This window comes from Fringilla coelebs (genome assembly GCF_963513975.1).
Source record: "Fringilla coelebs genome assembly, chromosome: 6".
Taxonomy (NCBI): domain Eukaryota; kingdom Metazoa; phylum Chordata; class Aves; order Passeriformes; family Fringillidae; genus Fringilla; species Fringilla coelebs.
The window spans coordinates 54,421,050-54,441,063 of NC_140034.1; the positions used below are offsets into that span (position 1 = coordinate 54,421,050).

The following is a 20,014-nucleotide window of genomic DNA, read 5'->3' on the forward strand; positions in this document are numbered from 1 at the left end:
GCACTTTACTCTGAAGGATTTAATTCTGGGATTCAGGAATGTGACAAATTCCCACTGAAAGTATGAGGGAATGTTGCTGTCCCTCCCCAGCTCTGCAGCCCTACCTGGTGTCCCTTCCCATCAGCTGGGAATGCAGGGCTGGCTCTGCTGGACAGAAGGGGAAGGATGCTCCCTGTGATCCCAACCCCTCTCCTGCCATCAGGAGGCACCAGCCCCGCAGGGATTTGGGAAATCACCGACAGCCTGTGCTGGGTGTGTTCCCAGGGATTAGGATGTCCCATTCTTTGCAGGCAAACACCATGGAACTCATCTGCTGAGCCAAAGGAGATGGAGTTCATTCCCTGGGGCTGAGGCCATGAGGGCCATTCCATGGGGAATAGAGCTGGGGAACAGCACTGAGCCCAGCTGCACTGCTTGGAGCCATGTGGATGCAGGAAGGAGGAGGAAAGCCATGCTCCAGTGTGCTCCCTGCAGAGCATCCCACAAAAATCACCCAAGGCAATGCCCCTGCTCCCTTCTTCTGCAGGAATACAGCACCATGGGTAGGGTGGTCCTGTGGATATTGATTAATCAACAGGCTCAAGGAAACCTTCAGCCAGTTTCCTTGGGTCCTCCAGCAGAGCAGTGGAAAGGATCAGCAGGCTCAGACCCCTGTGTCCATGGCAGGATCATTTCTGCGGACTTTTTTTTCTTCTTTCTGCTCCTCAAAGATCCTCTGGAGCGAGCACCGTAGGGACTGCACAGAGCAGGGCCTCCAGCGCTGCCCTGCCAAGAAGTAGATGAAGGGTTTGATGCTGCTGTTGATGCAGGTGATCAGGAAAACAACCTGTGAGGACACAGCGATGTAGCCGAGCTGCTGCAGGAAATTGCAGATGCTGAGGAGGAAAGTGAAGAGCACAGTGATGAAGATAACGATGTCGCGCCTCTGGGGTTGCTGCTGCTGGGAGCCCTGCTTGGCCTTAATGAAATCAACTGTGCTGGAAATGACCATGGGTGCAGCTAAGAGGAGTGGGATGAGGGTGTACATGGAGATGAAAGCTGCCCGGCAGTGCTCCTGCTCGTGCGATGGGCACAGGAATGTGACTGCAGGAATGACAGTGAAGAGAGCAAAGAAGGCCCAGAATTGGACAGTGTCCACCACCCACAGCAGGCGCAGAGGAGGGTTACAGTGGCAGCAGAGCTTGCAGATGTTCCGCATATGGTAAATAGAGCGTATGCCTGTCAGTCGGAACAGGCCCCAATAGCAGGTGAACACTGAGAGCTGGAAAAGGAAATTCATGTACATGGAGGGCATGATAGGAGAGCAGGACACATCCTCCACCAGGATGAGGAGGGCAGACAAGACTGCCAAAAGGAGGAAGACGAAGTCAATGACAGCCAGGTCAAAGATGCGAGCGTTCCTGCTTTTCAGGCTGAGGAGCCCGATGACAGCCCCGTTCCCAGCCAGCCCACAGAGGCAGATGAGCAGTGCCACACTGTGTGTGGCCACATCGGTGACATCGACCTCACAGACTTCATCTCCTTCAGTGGCTGAGTCAGGACGTGGGGACACGGTGGTCACCTCCATGGATGGACGCTGGGCAGGCAGTGGGATGTGGCCCTGGCTGTGGTCAGAGTGCATGGGCAGTCAGTGCTTGGAGAATCCAGGGATGGATCATGTGGCTCCTCAGCAGCTCCCTGCAGTGGGAAGGATTCAGTGGGGAGAGGTGAGAAGCACGGGGCAGGAAGGCATTGGAAATTGTGGGGAGGGAGAGGGAGGTGGGAGGGTTGGGCTGCTTTGCAGGGGATTGATATATAAGAGAGAATAAACATTTTCCACTCTCCTGAAGTGGCTGAAAGACTAACTGGACACATAGATAAACGGATGTAAAGATGTGGACCCCAGATTATAAACGTGCCTGGAGCCAGAGCAGAAACAGATAAGGAGGTCCACAGTATTTTTGGAGCCAGTTCTATAACAAGAAGCCAGGGCACATGGCCAAAGGAAAAGTTCAAGGCACGATCACCTTCAATATCACAGCACTCAGGGAATACAACCATCAGAAGCCCCTCTCAGTGAACCTCCAGGGCCATCAAAAGACTCCCAGTAGGAAGTGGATGCATTTAAATGAGTTCTAGAAAGATGGTGTTTATGTACTACGTAAGGAAAAATTTTAAGTATATGGATATAATGAAGAAAAATGATGTTGTAAAGTCTCACAACACACACAGAAATAAGGAGAGATCACTCTGTGTGTCAGGCTGCCTAATACTTCCCTTGGTAACACCATGGGAGAGTGTTAGGAACTTTACTCTGTCTGATTTTGGTATCTCTCCAGATCCATCCCAGGCCATCCTACCCCATGCCGTGCCGTGCTGTGCCGTGCCACGCCACGCCACGCCATGCCATGCCATGCCATGCCATGCCATGCCATGCCATGCCATGCCATGCCATGCCATGCCATGCCATGCCATGCCATCCCATGCCATCCCATGCCATCCCATCCCATCCCATCCCATCCCATCCCATCCCATCCCATGCCATCCCATGCCATCCCATCCCATCCCATCCCATCCCATCCCATCCCATCCCAATGGTTTCCCAGTCCCTGGCCACTCCCTGGCTCAGGTGTGGCCTGTTGGGCTCTGCTGCTGTCCAGTGGAGATTTGGGGTTGGTGGCACCCAGAGCCCTCCTGCCCCCTCCAGCCCCTCTCTGCCTGATGCCTTGGGCTGGCTCCCTAGGGCAGAGGCCAGACAAGGTGGAGAGAATAAAAGGAGGCATTGAGGAAAGGCCTTCAAAAGGTTCACCCTGGGCACTCAAAGCCTCTGAGAGGGGCTACACCCAAAATGGACAATGGTCATGAGTTGTTCAGACAGATTTAGGTTTGGTCCATTTACACATCAGGGGTTAATCCTCCAATGACAGCTTCAGGTAATGAAGTCACTTAGCCCCAGTTTGCCCTCCCCCAATTCCCTTTTGTCTGTACTTCTCTGGGCCTGAGGCAGTAGAGTGTCCTTGAATTGCAGGCCTGGAGGGATTGTTTTGTGTGACCAGAATGTGAGGACAGTTAACTCACACTTTCCATGGAGTTTAGAGTTATGCACTAATGCAGTGCAGGATGTGAAAAATGGCAAGGCTAAAATCCTAAGGCATCATGCCCCCCTCTGACATCCTCTAGAAATTCCCCCCAGGCTGCCTTCCCCTCCAGACATCCCTGCTCCTCTCCTGCCCCACTCAGGACCCCCAGCAGTGTTTCTGCTCCTCCTGGCCATTCCATGCTTCTCCAGCCCAATGAACACCAGTGGAGCCATCCCTCTGTGGCCTCTTGTTTGTGTCCAAAGGAGGCTGGGGGGCTGGAGACCAGGGATGGAGCTGGGGAGGGGCATCTCCAAGGGAAAGACGGCCCCAAAGCCTTCCGGGGCAGCCTGGGGTGAGCAGCCCGTGGGGAGGGACTGGAGCCTCAGGCACGGGGCTGGGAGGGATGGGAAGGACGGGAGGTGGGTGGGCTGCATGGGGAGTGGGGTGGGAGGGTGGGGTGGGAGGGGTGGGACATGATGGAGCTGCTGGGAAGGTGTGGGATGTGCTGGGGCTGGAGAGAAGGTGTGGGATGTGGTGGGGCTGGAGAGAAGGTGTGGGATGTGGTGGGGCTGGAGAGAAGGTGTGGGATGTGGTGGGGCTGGAGAGAAGGTGTGGGATGTGGTGGGGCTGGTGACCTCAGGGAAGCCCCAGGAAGGGGGCTGATGCCCCGTGGAGCCCCTGGTGACAAACACAGGTGTCACCCTGCTCCTGGAAGTGGTGGCTGTGCTGAGGAGCACGGCCTCCTCCTCTCCTTGCTGCTGCACCACCTGAGCCTGCTGAGGGAGCAGCTGAAGGCAGTGGAGAGGAAGAATTTCTGAAGGCAGAGAGACCTTTGCACCTGGCTCACAAAATTAAAAATTAAATATCTCTGGGGACATCTCTGCTGTGGCACTGACAGAGCACTCGGGGTGGGGAGTGCTGAGCCCCTGGGCCATCCTGTCCGTGCCAGCCCAGCTCTGGCACTGGGGATTATGGCTGCTCCAGGGAGCACAAGCCATGGGTGTGTCCCCTCAGACACATAGAGGGTGTTTAGGTCTAACAGCAAAAGTGTGTTAGACTAATAACAATTTGGAGTCAAAATTGTGAACATATTGGAAATATATTTGCTATACATAGCTTCAAAGAAACAGCAAGTTTTAGCCATTTTTATACACTATAGTATCCAAGATTTTTTATAGATACTCCCAAAACTGCTCCCAATTTTCTTCGTCATGTTAAAGGTGTTTTGTTTGATTTAATTACTACCAGAATATGCCATCTCTCTTAGTTTAATAGATAACCTGAGTTTTTTTCCCAGCTAAACAGTGTTTTAATTAATTTGATGTCCTGGATAGACAATTCCCACTAATTAAGTTTTCTGAGGTTTGCCAGCCTAGGAAATGGCTCTCTCATTGCCATTGCAATTTATTTCTTGCAATTTATTGATTATGTTTTTTGGTATGTATAGTCTTCTGAAATCCTAATTCTCTCAAAATATCATTCTTATTCTATGATGTCCAATTAATTTTTATTTCTATAATAACCATTAAAAATACTTTATTGAATTTTGTTCTCCAACTGTTGATTAAGTCCATAAGGGGTATGGGTCAATAGAGTTTTCTAGTGACACTCAGCCAACATAGATCTAAATCAAAACCAGCTAAAAAAACACAGTCAAATATGCCTTGACTAATTAAACATAGTTCGTTAAGAAATTTCTAAACAGTCACAAAATTCCTGGCAAACTACCTCTCTGTCCCCTCCCTCCAGCCACATTCCCAGCTGGCAGCAGGAGCCAGAGGGAGCCGGGAAGCGCTGGCAGAGGGGGCAAAGGCAGCTCAGGGTTCACGGTGCTGTTTATTGCTATCAGACCTCAGTGGGATGCAGGAACCAGGTGCCAGGGGGAATTCTGGGGTCACAGCCGTGTTGGGAAGGATCCATTTGGGAGTAAAGTGCTCCAGGACCTGTGAGGGAGGAGCAAATCCATCCTCCAATGTGTTCTGTGCAGAGCATGCTTCCCACATGGCCCCTGTCACTGCCCCTGCTCCCTTCTCCTGCAGGAATGAAGGTGGGAGGGTGATCCTAAGTCACTGCCCCAAGTCCTGCATTGTGGCACTTGGAGGGATCAACAGGCTCAGCCCCCGTGTCCCTGGTGGCATCATTACTGGGGGCACTGCTCCCTCCTGGCTCCTCAAAGACCTTCTGGAGGCACTCCCTGAGGGACTCCATGGAGCAGCACCTCCAGCACTTTGTTACTGAGATGTGCAGGCAAGGAGGGCAGTGGGAATTGTGGGATGGGAGATAGAGGTGGGAGGGTTGGGCTGGTCAGCAGGGGAGGTGGAAGGGAAGTGAAGAGCAGGGAATGGATGACCTGGGGAGGCCACTGGGTTCACTGGGAGAGGGTGGCAGGAACAGAGCAGCTGCTGGAGGAGAGGAAGGTGGGGTAGGGAGGAAGGAAAACATTGCACTGACCTGTTCCCTGTGGGGCAGCAGCAGGCAAAGGGGTCTGTGCAGATCAGCAGCGCTCCCTGGTACCTCTTGCTCCTTTGGGATCCGTGTCCTAAAGCGGCTCCTGCCAGGTCAGGGACATGGAGGAGAAAGTGCCCAGATCACCAGGAGCTCCCCATTCCCATCTCCCTGGCTCCACTCCATGCCCGGTCCTGATGTTGCTCCCCAAGACTCAGTGGAGACAAAGGGGAGTGGGTAAGTCAAAAATTGCAACTTTGGCTACTTCAGAAATTCAGTCCCTCTGAGTTGTTTATCTTGGGTGTGGCTTCTTTCTTTCTTTTATTTTTTTTTTCTTCATTTTTTTTTCAGTAGAGGAAGTGGGTTTTTCAGAAACTGTAAATGGATTTTTTTTATTGGCTTCTCTTTCCCTCCTCATGAGAAACACTCCTTCCCTGTAGAGCATCCCATTCTCCAACTGCCTTCCCTCTTTAGATAGGTTTGTATGATTCCTCATTTCTCTTCCCTGAGGGGTCATTGTCCCTCCAGCAGCAGAGGGATGCTGGTGGTGCTGGTGGCACTGGAATGCTGGCAGTGCTGGCAGTGCTGGTGAGGCAGCTGGTGCTTCTCAGAAACAACTCCTGTTCCGGGAAGGGCTTTGAGATCATTGCCAAAACATGCTCTGAGCCGAGGAAGCAGAGCTGAGCTGCTTCCTCCTCCTATCCCCATCACTGCCATCCTCATCACTGCTCCCCATTCTGATCCCTATCCCTGTCCCCATTCCCACCCCACTCTCCATCCTCACCCCATTCTTATCACATCCCACAGGTTTCCCAGACGGATCCATTCCCCACTCCGAGCGCAGCCTGTCAGGCTCTGCTCTCCTCCACTGGGGAGATTTGGGATTGCTGGATTCCAGACCCCTTCCAGCCCTTTCCTGACACCTTCAAAACCACCTGCAACATCCCAGACGGTCCCTGGGGACCCCAGTGCCCCCCCCACAAACAATCTCAATCTTCCCTCGCTCCACCTGGGACCCCGGCAGTGTCCCTGCTCCTCCTGGCCATAGGGTTCTAGGATCCCGGAGAGAGGAGGAAAGCCCAGCTCCAATGTGCTCCTCAGGAGAACACAGGATGATAAACGTTGCCGGAGCCAGTGCAGAAACAGATTTGGAGGCCTGCAGTGGTTTTGGGGCAATTTCTATAACAAGAAGCAAGAGCACATGGCCAAAGGAAAAGTTCAAGGCAAGGTCACCTTTAATATCTGAGCACTCAGTGAATGTGACCACCAGAAACCCCACTGAATGAAACTCCAGGGCCAGGAAAGGATTCCCAGTAGGAGGAGAACACATGGAAATTAATTCTAGGAAAGTGATGTTGGTGTATTAGATAAGAAACACACTTTAATGTTTGTGTGTGCTTATGATGGATAAAACCCCTGTTGTAAAGTCTCGCCACACACAGAAAAAGGGGAGATCTTCTGTGTGTGCTGTACAGGTGAAGAATTCCTGCTTCCTAATGCTTCCCATTGTGTTTGAAAGTTTATTTCAGCCCCTTGTGGTATTTCTTCCCAGCCCCATCTGTACCACACTTGCCATGCCATGCCATGCCATGCCATGCCATCCCATGCCATGCCATGCCATGCCATGCCATGCCATGCCATGCCATGCCATGCCATGCCATGCCATGCCATGCCATGCCATGCCATGCCATGCCATGCCATGCCATCCCATGCCATCCCATGCCATCCCATGCCATCCCATCCCATCCCATCCCATCCCATCCCATTACATCCCATGCCATGGCCACTCCCCAGGTTGAAGTTCTGCCTGTCAGGCTCTGCCGCTCTCCAACCAGGACATTTGGGATCAGCAGCATCCAGAACCTTCCTGGAGCCTCCTGCCCCCTCTGACACGCCCAGACCCCCCGGGCCCCGACAGCCCCGCTCCACCCGGGAGCAGGGACATCTCTGCTGTGACACTGACAGAGCACTCGGGGTGGGAATGCTGAGCCCCTGGGCCATCCTGTCCGTGCCAGCCCAGCTCTGGCACTGGGGACCATGGCTGCTCCAGGGAGCACAAGCCATGGGTGTGTCCCCTCCCTCCAGCCACATTCCCGGCTGGCAGCAGCAGCCAGAGGAAGCCGGGAAGCACTGGCAGAGGGGGCAAAGGCAGCTCAGGGTTCACGGTGGTGTTTATTGATATCAGACCTCAGTGGGATGCAGGAACCAGGTGCCAGGGGGAGTTTGGGACCACAGCCGTGTGGGGCATGATCCCTTTTGGGAATCTTGTTCTAGAACTCCTGAGGGAGGAGCATAGCCATGCTCCAATGTGCTCCCTGTAGATCATCCCTTCCACTTGGCCCTGGCAATTCCCTGCTCCATTCTCCTGCAGGAATTAAGATGGGAGTGTGACTCTGTGGATATTTATGAATCAGGTGACTCAAGGAAACCCTCAGCCACTGTCCCAGGGTGCTTCGTCAGTGCAGTGGAAGGGATCAACAGGCTCAGACTGCCATGGAAGAATTGGAGTCATTCCCTGGTGGAATCATTGCTGCTGGCAGTGTTTTCTTCTGGCCCCCCTAAACCCTCCAGAGAGATTTCCTGAGGGACCCCATGGAGCAGTTCTTCCAGCATCTCCCTACCAGGAATTAGATGATGGGTTTGATGGTGCTGTTGATGCAGGCAAGCAGGAAACCAGGCTGGGAAGGAAGAATGGTGTAGCTGAGCTGCTGCAGGGAATTCCAGAGGCTGAGGGGGAGAGTGATGAGGAGAGAGAGGAAGATAATAGTGTGGAGCCTTTTGGGCTGGCCCTTCTCTGAGCAACATGAGTCCTGAATGCAGAAGAATATGCTGGAAATGAGCCTGAAGGGAGCAAAGAGGAGGAGGTGGAGGGTGCCCATGGAGATGAGAGACCATGGCAGTGCTCTTCATGACACTGGCCCAGGGAAGGCACTGCTGGATTGAGAGCAATGGCAGCAGAGCAGGGCACTGCAGGGCACTCATCACCACGCACGGCAGGCGCCTGGAAAAGAAAGAGCAGCAGCAGCAGGAGGAAGTGAAGGCTGCAGAGCCACACCCTGAGATGTTCATGAACACCACAGGGTACAGCCCCACGCTGGAGCACGAGAGCGACAGCCGCAAAAGGAAGCTCAAGTGCCCCAGGGGCACGACAGCAGAGCAGACCACATCCTCTGCAAGGAGGAGCAGTGTGAACAGGAGCAGGAGGAGGAGGAAGAGCAAGACAGCAACAGCCAGGGTGAAGATGAAGTTGGTGGTGAAGGTGATGCTGAGGAGGCAGAGCACAGCCCCGTTCCTGGCCAGCCCACAGAGCCAGATGAGCAGTGTCACACTGTGGGTGGCCACACTGGTGACATCTGGCTCACAGAGATCATCTCCTTCAGTGGGTGAGGTGGGAGATGAGGACTCAGTGGACACTCCATGGATGGACACTTGGCAGGTGGTGGGATGTGGCCCCAACTTAGGAGCTCTCGTGTTTGTTTTTACCTGACCCCAGCCCTCTGGGTAACCTGTGCCAGGGCCTCACCACCCTCACAGGGAAGGATTTCTTCCCAATATCCAATCTCACCCCACCCTCTGTCAGTGGGAAGCCATTCCCTCTTGTCCTGTCACTCCATCCCCTTGTCCAAAGTCCCTCTCCAACTCATCTGGAGCCCCATCAGCTCCTGGATCATGAAGTGTTTGCCCTTGAAAGGATTGGGCTGGGAGGGGATGTGAAATTCCATAGCTGGGGACACAAACACGGTGTCACAGGGAAGAGAGGGGGCAATTCTCATCCCAGGGCCAGCAGTTTCCAGGAGAAGCATCCCAGATCCTTGAGGCACATGTCAGCCTGGAATCATCTCACCTCACCTTTCTAGGAATTATTTGGAATTCACTGTAGGCTGCTGTCTGACTCACAAGGGAGTGTAGAAGATGACTCAGAGGAAACCTGCAAATTTCTAAGGTTTAAAGCCAAGAGAGCAGCACTGATTTGCCTCTTCTCAGAAGAGATGACATTGCTGAAATCCCAAATTATCCCTCTGCTGTGTGCCTGTGTTCCAGCTCATGCACAGAATTGATTATTGCATGAATCCTCTTGGAAAACTGTGTGCTAAAGGTCCAGTGCCACTGAAATTGTGGTATACAAATGGGAAAATTAGATTTGAATCAGAAATCAAAGTTTACCAGCACATTTGAAGCGCAGGGTTCTAAGGATCCAGGCACAGGAAAGAGAGGGGGCAAGTTCATGAAGTTCAAAAGACAAGGTTTTGGGATTGGAGTTGCTTTAAAAATGAAGGAAGAGGCTGAGATGGAGACCAAGTGCCTTGGCCACAGGTGTGGTTGCTGAGGCTCTCTCCTGTTGCTCATTTGCTGGGCAGAGTGCAGAGCAGATGAGGAGCAGAGCCCTGCTCCCGTGGCAGGCTCTGGAGCAGCTGCCTGTGTGTGAGAGCCCTGGAGAACACGAGGCAGCACGGAGAGCAGGGGCTGTGGCAGGAGCTGGGACAGAGCCCGCGCCGGGCGCTGCTGGGGCTCAGCCGCCCTTGGGCTGCGCTCCCCTTTCCCAAGGGACCATTGCAGGGAGCCTCCTGAAGATCCCGGCCAGGGACAGCAGCTGGAGGGTGGAGGTGAGGGGAGTGCACTGCGGGGAAGTTCTCCAGGCTGCCAGAGGAAACGAGGTCAGACTCTTCTCTTCCACCTTAATCAGGGCCCCCTCTTTGGGTGGAACCTGGGTATGGATTGTGGGGGCAGAACTGAGGTCTGTAGGGAATTAAAAGCCATAAATAGTGTGGGAAAAGGGAGGGAATATTGAAATGGGTGTCCTGCTGAAGGCATCCAGCAGCTCAGTGATATCAACTGACATCTGAGAGTCCAGCTCAGATCCATCCCAAAGCCATTTGCTCTCTGATATCTCCATGGGAAATCCTCTCCTTTTCCAGTTGTTTTTCTCCTCCAGCTCTGTCCTGCCCACAGCCAGGAAGGAGGTATCTCCTGGCTTTTGTGCCAGGCACAGCAGGCCAGGCTGACACATCCTACTTGCCCTCTGTTACGCTGCTGCTGCTGTGCCTGTGTGGGATGGTGGGAATGGGGCTGTGCTCTGGCTCCTCGGCCAGCAGCAGTGCCCACCCTCTGATTTACTTCCTGGCTGGGATCTGTGCCATGGAATTCACCCCCTCTGTTTGTGTTGCCTTCTAGGGGGCTTTTGAGGATGTGCCAGAGCCACGGAATAGGGACAACACAGTGGAATCATCAAGTGGAATCATCATGAATGAAAGACATAATGGAATAGAGCCATAAAATATCCAGAGTTGGAAGGGATGCAGAAGGATCATGGAGTTGAGCTCCTGGCCCTGCACAGCCATCCCAGCAATCCCAGCCTGTGCCTGAGAGGAGCATTGTCCAAATGCTCCTTGAGCTCTGCCAGGCTGGTGCTATGTGCAGCAGGGGAACTCCTGCCTGGGGTGGATGCTGAATGACGTGAGGAATCCTCATGGAATGGTTTGGGTTGGAAGAACCATAGAGATCATCTCATTCCATCTCTCTTTCTGCCACGGGCAAGGATATCCAGGAAAAATTTAGTTTGAAATCTTTGCTCTTTTGAAACAAAGCTCAGGTAGGGGGTGGCCTGGGTGACACTGGAGACAAGGAAAGTGCTGCGAAGTAGAAAAAGTGCACGGGAGGATCATGATCCTCCAGCACTTGGCTGTGGGGGAAACCCCCTGGCTGAGTTGTCCTTCCCTGGACAAGCGGTTGCACCATGGAAAAGTTTCGCTTTCCAATGGACAGGAAAACAGGAGGCAGTGAGAGAAAAACCCTCTCAGATGTTAAAGTCATTCTCTCATGTGTGCCTCCAAAGCCTGACTCACCACCCACAGCTTTCACTTTCTCTTCCCTTTCCTGAACCAGTGGCACGTTGCTTTCCCCTGGATTTAAGGCAGTGGGAAAAGGAGGGACAACTTCCCCCTGAGCAAGAGCTGTGGCTGCTGCCCAGGTCTCTCCCAGGAGGAATGAGGAGCTCTTGGCACTGCCCACATCATCCCAAGCCTTGCAGGCACGTGCCTTAGGAAGGGCTCTGGTATGAGACAGGTACCTGCCCTGGTCACAGACCAGCCAGAGGCTTAGAATGGGATAAAAGAAGGAAATGAGCCATTTTGGACACTGTTTAACAGAGACAGGCCCTGCAGTGAAGCCTGGATATTGTTTATTCAACAAATTCTGGGGCTGGAACTACCACAGTGCAAGGAAACAAAAACCATTAATCCAAATCTGACTGAGGGGTGGTTCCAGAATGACAGAGATCAGGACAGGCTGGGCTGTGGCTGAAGCTGCTGTGCAGAGTGGCTGTGCAGCTCCTCCTGAGGGTGGCCAGGTTCAGGGTGGAGGTGGTCCAGGGCTTCCTTGGACACTGATGCTGGGGAACCAGAGGATGGATGGCCCCATTGTGCAGGAGAGCAGCACAGCCCCCTCATCTCTGTGCAATTAAATGGTCCAAGTATCTGGTGATGGGAATTTCCATATTCCATGTACTTTCTGCTACAGTCACAAAGGATCAGTGGAGTTCACTATGGACCCTGCACTTTACTCAGAAGGATTTAATTCTGTGATTCAAGAATATGACAATTCCCACTGAAAGGATGAGGGAATGTTGCTGTCCCTCCCCAGCTCTGCAGCCCTACCTGGTGTCCCTTCCCATCAGCTGGGAATGCAGGGCTGGCTCTGCTGGACAGAAGGGGAAGGATGCTCCCTGTGATCCCAACCCCTCTCCTGCCATCAGGAGGCACCAGCCCCCGCAGGGATTTGGGAAATTACCGCCTGCCTGTGCTGGGTGTGTCCCCAGGGATTAGGGTGTCCCATTCTTTGCAGGCAAGAGCTCCCTGAAAACACCATGGAACTCATCTGCTGAGCCAAAGGAGATGGAGTTCATTCCCTGGGGCTGAGGCCATGAGGGCCATTCCATGGGGAATAGAGCTGGGGAACAGCACTGAGCCCAGCTGCACTGCTGGGAACCATGTGGATGCAGGAGGGAGGAGGAAAGCCATGCTCCAGTGTGCTCCCTGCAGAGCATCTCACAAAAATCACCCAAGGCAATGCTCCTGCTCCCTTGTATTGCAGGAATACAGCACCATAGGAAGGGTGATCCCATGGATATTTATTAATCAGGGGACTCAAGGAAAAAATCAGCCACTCTCCCAGGGCCCTTAACAGAGCAGTGGAAGGGATCAACAAGCTTCAACATGCACGTGTTGGTGCTGGCATCATTTCTGCAGGCAGTTTTTTCTTTCTGCTCCTCAGAGACCTCTGCAAGGAGTCCCTGAGGGACCCCGCAGCTCTCCATGGAGCAGGGCCTCCTGCACCTCCCCACCAAGAAGTAGATGAAGGGTTTGATGCTGCTGTGGATGCAGGTGAGCCAGAAAAAAACCTGGTAGGGCACAGTGATGTAAGCGAGCTGCTGCAGGAAATTGCAGGTGGTGAGGAGGAAAGTCAAGAGCAGAAACCATGTCGTGCCTCAGGTTGCTGCTGCTGGGAGCCCCCCTTGGCCTTTATGAAATCGATGGTGCTGGAAATGACCACGGGTGCAGCCACGAGGAGAAGGATGACAGTGTACATGGAAATGAGAGCTGCCTGGCAGTGCTTCTCATCGTGTGACAGGCACAGGAATGTCACCATGGGAAAGACAGCAAAGAGAGCAAAGATGGCCCAGTATTGGATACTTCCCACTACCCAAATCAGTTGCAGAGGAAATCCATTAATGAAATCCGTGGGGCCAGAAATGAGCAGGAGTGCAGCAAGGTGGGGCAGGATGATGGTGTACATAGAGATGAAAGCAGCCTGGCAGTGCTCCTGCTCATGTGACGGGCACAGGAATGTCACTGCAGGAATGACAGTGAAGAGAGCAAAGAAAGCCCAGTTTTAGACATAGTCCACCACCCACCACAAGTGCTCGGGAAGATCACAGTGGCAGTAGAGCTTGCAGAACATGTCCATATCAGACATTGATGATGGACACCACCTGTAACAGCCCCAAGTAGTAGCAGACCGCTGACAGCCTGGAAAAGGAAACTCAGGTACATCAAGGGCTCGACAGAGAGCAGGAACGTTCTTCACTGGGAAAAGCCACTGGGCTGCTTCTAGGCGGATAGCGAGATCTGTGCAGGATCAAGGTGCCTCAGGCGAGCAGTCTTGGGCTGGGCAGCTCAGCCTTCCAGAGGCCAGGGTCCAAGCCCTAAGTGCCCTTTAGCCTGGCAACCTTAGCAAGCTCAGTGATCACCAGCTCTTCGTGATTTTCAGCTCTCTTATCGTTTCAGCTCTTAGCTTGCCAAGGTGCTCGGCCAGCAGTGGCTATCGTGAAAGCAGACGAAGAGAGAGGAGAAGGCAGCCCTGATGGTTCCACGGTGGTTTTATTTGGAGGGTCTGCGAAGCTCTTCTGACCAGAATGGGCTAAGGTAGCCTCTTATATCGGGTTAGGGGGCTCAGGAACTGACCAATTGTAAGGGTTAGGGAGAATGGCCTATGGGGTCACAGAGAGATAAGCTAGGCCGGGAGGACCTGAGTGAGGCTTCAGGCATTGCTACGATGACTTGGCATTCCCTTATCTCCAAGCCTCCACAGGCCATGGGGCTCTAGCCACCTCAGTGTCTGCTACACTCCAGCAGGAAGAGGAGGGCACAGGGGACTGTGAGGAGAAGGAAGAGGAAGTTAGAAATAGCCTGGGTAAAGATGTCATAGTTCCTGCTTCCCAGCCAGCCCACAGAGGCAGATGAGCAGTGTCACACTGTGTATGGCCACGCTGGTGACATCTGTCTCACACAGATCGTCTCCTTCAGAGGGTGAGGTGGGACGGGGGGACACAGTGGTCACCTCCATGGATGGACGCTGGGCAGGCAGTGGGATGTGGCCCTGGCTGTGGTCAGAGTGGATGGGCAGTCAGTGCTTGGAGAATGCAGGGATGGACCATGTGGCTCCTCAGCAGCTCCCTGCAGTGGGAAGGATTCAGTGGGGAGGAGTGAGATGTGCAGGGGAGGAGGACAGTGGAAATGGTGGGGTGGGAGGGTTGGGCTGTTTGGCAGGAGACTGATAAATACTGTTTTGGCAGGAGACTGATAAATAACATAGAGAATAAGCATTTTCAACTCCCCTGAAGTTGCTTAAAGGCTAACTGGGCAGAAAGATAAAAGGATGTAAAGGCAGGCATGCAGGATGATAAACAGGGTAGGAGCCAGTGGAGAAACAAATAAGGAGGCCTCCAGTGGTTTTGGGGCGTGTTCTATAACGAGAAGCAAGAGGGCACGGCCAAAGGAAAAGTTCAAGGCAAAGTCACCTTTAGTATCACCGCACTCAGTGAGTATGACCACCAGAGCCACCTCTCAATGAACCTCCAGGATCATAGAGGTACATCCAGTAGAAGGCAGACACATGAAAATTAATTCCAGGAAAATGATGTTTATGTGTTAGATAAAAATTTTTAAATGCTTATGTGTAGTTATAATGGATAAAACCACATTTGTAAAGTCTCAGCACACAGAGGACAAGGAGAGATCCTTCTGTGAGTCCTGTGAAAGTAAAGTCTGCTTCCTCAGGTCTCCCAATGTGTTAGAAAGTTTATTCTGGCTAATTTTGGTGTCACTCCAAAACCCCTTCACCAGCATTCTCTCCATCCCTTCCCCTCCTGCCTTCTCTGACAAGCCCAGACCTCCCGGGGCCGCTTCCAATGGACAGCCCCGCTCCACCCGGGAGCAGGGACATCTCTGCTGTGACACTGACAGAGCACTCAGCGTAGGGAATGCTGAGCCCCTGGGCCATCCTGTCCGTGCCAGCCCAGCTCTGGCACTGTGGATCAAGGCTGCTCCAGGGAGCACAAGCCATGGCTGTGTCCCCTCCCTCCAGCCACATTCCTGGCTGGCAGCAGGAGCCAGAGGAAGCCGGGAAGCGCTGGCAGAGGGGGCAAAGGCAGCTCAGGGTTCACGGTGGTGTTTATTGATATCAGACCTCAGTGGGATGCAGGAACCAGGTGCCAGGGGGAATTCTGGGGTGGGGTACAATCCCTTTCGGGAAAGCGGTTTTTAAGTGTTCTAGGAGTCATGAGAGAGGAGAAAAGCCATGCTCCAATGTTCCCCCATGCAGAGCATCCCTCCCACATGGCCCTTGGCAATGCACCTGCTGCCTTCTCCTGCAGCAATTGAGGTGGGAGAGTGACTCTGTGGATATTTATTAATCAGGTGACTCAAGGAAACCCTCAGCCACTGTCCCACGGTGCTTCATCAGTGCAGTGGAAGGCATCAACAGGCTCAGACCGCCGTGCACTCACTGAATCATCCCCTGGTGGAATCATTGCTGCTGGCAGTGTTTTCTTCTGGCCCCCTAAAGACCCTCTGGAGAGATTTCCTGAGGGCCCCAATGGAGCAGTTCTCCCAGCATCTCTGTGAAAAACAACAATCACTTGTTTTCAAAATCTTAAAAGTTTAATAGTAATAAAATTGCTATAAAATACTAATATAATAGGAGTAATAAAAATTTGGACAATTAGGATTTTGGATAACATGAGACAATAAAAACAAAGAGTTACAGACAGTCTGGGTATCTCTTTCTGGGCCAAATAAGCATGAAAAAGGACCCAGTTAACAGATGATTAACCCTTAAAAACAATAGCCTGTTGCATATTCATACACCTCATACATGATGCAGAAATTCCATTGAAACAAGGGGTTCTGTCTGGTCAGTGTCAACTTCTTCCTCCTAATCCTGACTGTTTCTTCAATACTGAGCGAGGCAAGAAGAAGTTTGTTTCTTCTGATAAGGGAGCAATAAATTCTTTTTTCTCTGAAAGATTTCGGTGTCCTGTCACTGCTATCTCGGTGAGAGCACCTCATTTCTCTCTTTTAAAAAAAGCTTCTTAACACCATTAAATTTGAAACTTTTTTTTTCTATTCTTGCAGTGTTTTTTCTCCCAGTCCTCATCTCAACTCATGAGCCCTTTGTTAATTTTTGTTTCCCTCTCCCCTGCCCAGCTGAGAGCAGGAGAAGCTGATCGAACGGCTTCCGGGGGTGCCTGGCCTTTGGCCAGTGCCAAACCACGACAGGCTTGCAGCAGGTTATCAGCATCTGAGCCCACATTTCTTACTGACAGTGCCCCTGATGGTGCAATAAAAGCTCATGGAGACCAGATGTTGGGGTGCTGTGGTTCCTCTTCCAGCCCTTCATGAGTGCTCATTGTCCTCCTCCTCAGTCTTGGGAATACTTGTGGTTGTTTTTTCCTGATCTCATCCCTTTGCAAGCAGGGACACCTTCCACAAGGCCAGGTTGCTTCAAACCCCATCCAGCCTGGCCTGGAACACCTCCAGGGATGGGGAGGCCAGGACAGTTCTGGGAACCTGTGCCAGGGCCTCTCCACCCTCACAGGGAAGACTTTCTTCCCAATATTCCACCTAACCCTGTTCTCTGGCAGTGGGAAGCCATTCCCCCGTGTCCTGTCACTTCAGGCCTTTGTCCAAAGCCTCTCCAGTTCTTGGAGCATCTTTGGGCTCTGGCAGGGGCTCTAAGGTCTCCCTGAAGCCTTCCCTTCTCCAGGCTGAACACCCCAGCTCAGAGAAGCCTCAGGGAGGGGGTGATGCCCCGAGGAGACCACGGTGACACACACAGGTGTGACCCTGCTCCTGGAAGGGGGTGGCTGTGCTGAGGAGCACGGACTGCATCTGCCCTTGGAGCTGCAGCATCCCAGCCCGCTGAGGGAGAGGCCAAAGGCAGGGCAGAGGAAGAATTTCTGAAGGCACAAAACCACCAGCAAGGAAATCAGTAAAAACCAGGTTTAATATTAGGCAACAACGCAGCAAAGTGCTGTCCCTGTGTGTGTTTGTGTGTGTGTTCAAGGGCAGGTGACAAAAGGACTATGAGGGTAAGGATTAAAAGGAAAATGATCCAAAGGCTTTAAAGCACTCAAACTTCTTTCAGTTATACATTAAAATTAGCAGTTCAGCAGAGGAAAATCACTTATAAACATTTAACCTTATTTATGCCTGATAGTTCCTTGCAGGCCTGACTCACTCAGATGTCTCAGGCACTCCCACACCAGAGAGCGGCATTCCTGCCACATTGGCCATGGCAGATGCACACGTGTGTGCACACAGACAGACAGACAGACAGACAGAGTCAGTGCAAGGTGCCTGTGAGAATTCCCCTGGCAGGCAGTGCAGTGCTCCCTGCGGATCCCTTTGCATCTCCTCCCTGTGCCAAGGCTGGGCCTCGAGCCCTGGGGGATGGGCCCAGGAGCCGTCGGCGTTCGGGGATCAGCCCAGGGCAGCAGCCGGGAGAGATCCCAGCCCGGAGAGGCCCCAGTGCCAGGGAGCTCCTGCTCAGCGCTGCTGGGCCCAGGAGAGCTCCAAGGTCTCCTCTGGGCGCTGCTCACAGGGCCCCAGGGATGGCGGCGCTCACAGCAATGTCCCACCCTGGCCACACCTGGGGCCGGCAGCTTCCCGTGACGGCGGGAGGGCAGGGATGCTGGGGCATTCAGGGGAGCAAAACCATTCCCAAGGCTGTGGATGAAACCCCAGGAGGTCGTTGGACAGCAGCAGCTCCTGGGAGCAGAGGGTGTTTCTGATCAGCGCCACAGGAGCTGAGCCCAGGGGCTGCTCCTCAAGGCTGAGGCCTCACAAGCACGGATCAGAGCCCAGAGCGGCCTGGAAAGGGGCTGGGGATGCACCAGCACAGGGAGGGGGACCCTGTGGGTATGTGTGGATCAGGAGACTCAAGGAATCTCTCAGCCACTGTCCCAGGGTCCCTCAGCAGTGCAGGGGAAGGCATCAACAGGCTCAGACCCCTGTGTCCATGGCAGGATCATTTCTGCGGGCAGTGTTTTCTTTTGGCTAGTCAAAGACCCTCTCAAGGGAGAGCCGGAGGGACTGCACAGAGCAGGACCTGCAGCACCTCCCTGCCAAGAAGTAGATGAAGGGTTTGATGCTGCTGTTGATGCAGGTGAGCAGGAAAAAAAAATGGTAGGGCACAACAATGTAACCAAGCTCCTTCAGGAAATTGCAGAGGATGAAAAGGAGCGTAAAGAGACCAATGGAGACAATAACGATGTCGAGCCCCTCGGGTTCCTGCTGTTCAGAGCTGCACTTGGCTTTAATTAAATTAATTGTGCTGGAAATGACCAGCACAGTTATGGGTGCCACAAGGAGGAGCAGGATGATGGCCCACATGGCGATGAGGGCTGCCTGGCAGTGGTCCTGCTCGTTGGATTGGCACTGGGATGTCAGTGTGGGAATCTCAGTGAAGAGAACAGAGAAAGCCCAAAACTGGACGATCATCACCACCCAGATCCGATCGTTAGGAAGGTCACGGTGGCAGCAGCGCTTCCAGAGCTTTTTGATGTACATTGCAAGGCCAAAAGTCATCAGCCAGAGTGGCGCCCAGTAGCAGGAGAACATGGACAGTCGGAAAAGGAAACGAAGGTACAGCAGGGGCAGGATAGGAGAGCAGGACATGTCCTCCACCAGGAGGACGAGGGCGGAGGGGACTGTGAGGAGAAGGAAGATGAAGTCGATGACAGCAATGGCACGGATGAAAAAGTTATCACCCTTCAGGCTGAGGAGCCCGATGACAGCCCCGTTCCCAGCCAGCCCACAGAGGCAGATGAGCAGTGTCACACTGTGTATGGCCACGGTGGTGACATCTGGCTCACAGAGATTGTCTCCTTCAGTGGGTGAGGCAGGAGATGGGAGCACGGTGGTCACCTCCATGGATGGATGCTGGGCAGGCAGTGGGATGTGGCCCTGGCTGTGGTCAGAGTGGATGGGCAGTCAGTGCTTGGAGAATCCAGGGATGGACCATGTGGCTCCTCAGCAGCTCCCTGCAGTGGGAAGGATTCAGTGGGGAGGAGTGAGATGTGCAGGGAAGGAGGGCAGTGGAAATGGTGGGATGGGAGAGGGAGGTGGGAGGGTTGGGCTGTTTGGCAAGAGGCTGATAAATAACAGAGAATAAACATTTTCAGTTCTTCTGAAGGTGTTCAAAACTAAAGTGGCCTAAACTTTAAAAGATGTGTTTTAGATGGATAATGAGATGATTTGGACTCACAGTTAAGGGATGAATTCTGTATGAATATTAAGGGAAGCTTTATTGATGCACAATTATGTCACTGTAGTCTGTTGTTTGGATGTCCCCTGTTCTCCCCATAGTCGCTTTCTCCCTCCCCTGTATTGTTGCCATCAGAGAGCCTGAGTCATCTGGGACAGGTAAAAAGAAGGGGTGCACAAAAGCTCATTGCTGGGGGGAATGTGCAGCATGAGAACACCTAACCCTCCAGTCAAATTGCAAGAAGGCAGGCTCCACCAACAAACACAAAGAAGGACTGACAGACAGACTTTGGGAGGGGCCAGGTTTGGCTGATGCAACCCCCCGGGGTATCAAAGGTGAAGCATCCATCTTGGAGATCAGCCAGCCTCGTGGTAGGCAGCCATGGGGGAAGCTCCCAGGACTGCTTCTCCTTTTAGTCCTTTTGTTGTATTTTTTGTTAAGGTTTAATAAACCTTTGAAACCTTTTA

At 52.9% G+C, this 20,014-nt stretch overlaps 2 protein-coding genes across 2 annotated transcripts in view; both read right to left on the reverse strand.

The window, feature by feature from the left end:
- Positions 1-19,213, reverse strand: part of LOC311155180 (mas-related G-protein coupled receptor member A8-like) — a gene marked incomplete at its 5' end in the record, with an annotated part of 35,175 nt that extends 15,962 nt beyond the window's left edge. Inside the window, one exon of the mRNA XM_084208111.1 lies at positions 18,353-19,213. Coding sequence (XP_084064237.1) covers positions 18,353-19,213 — 861 coding nt within the window. The remainder of the gene's footprint in view (positions 1-18,352) is intronic.
- LOC311155182 (mas-related G-protein coupled receptor member B4-like) lies at positions 644-14,345 on the reverse strand (the record flags this gene model as incomplete). Its single annotated transcript, XM_084208113.1, has 2 exons — positions 644-1,474; positions 14,253-14,345. The coding sequence occupies 2 exons, from the start codon at positions 14,343-14,345 to the stop codon at positions 644-646; spliced, it is 924 nt and encodes a 307-aa protein (XP_084064239.1).
- Positions 19,214-20,014: the final 801 nt, after the last annotated feature.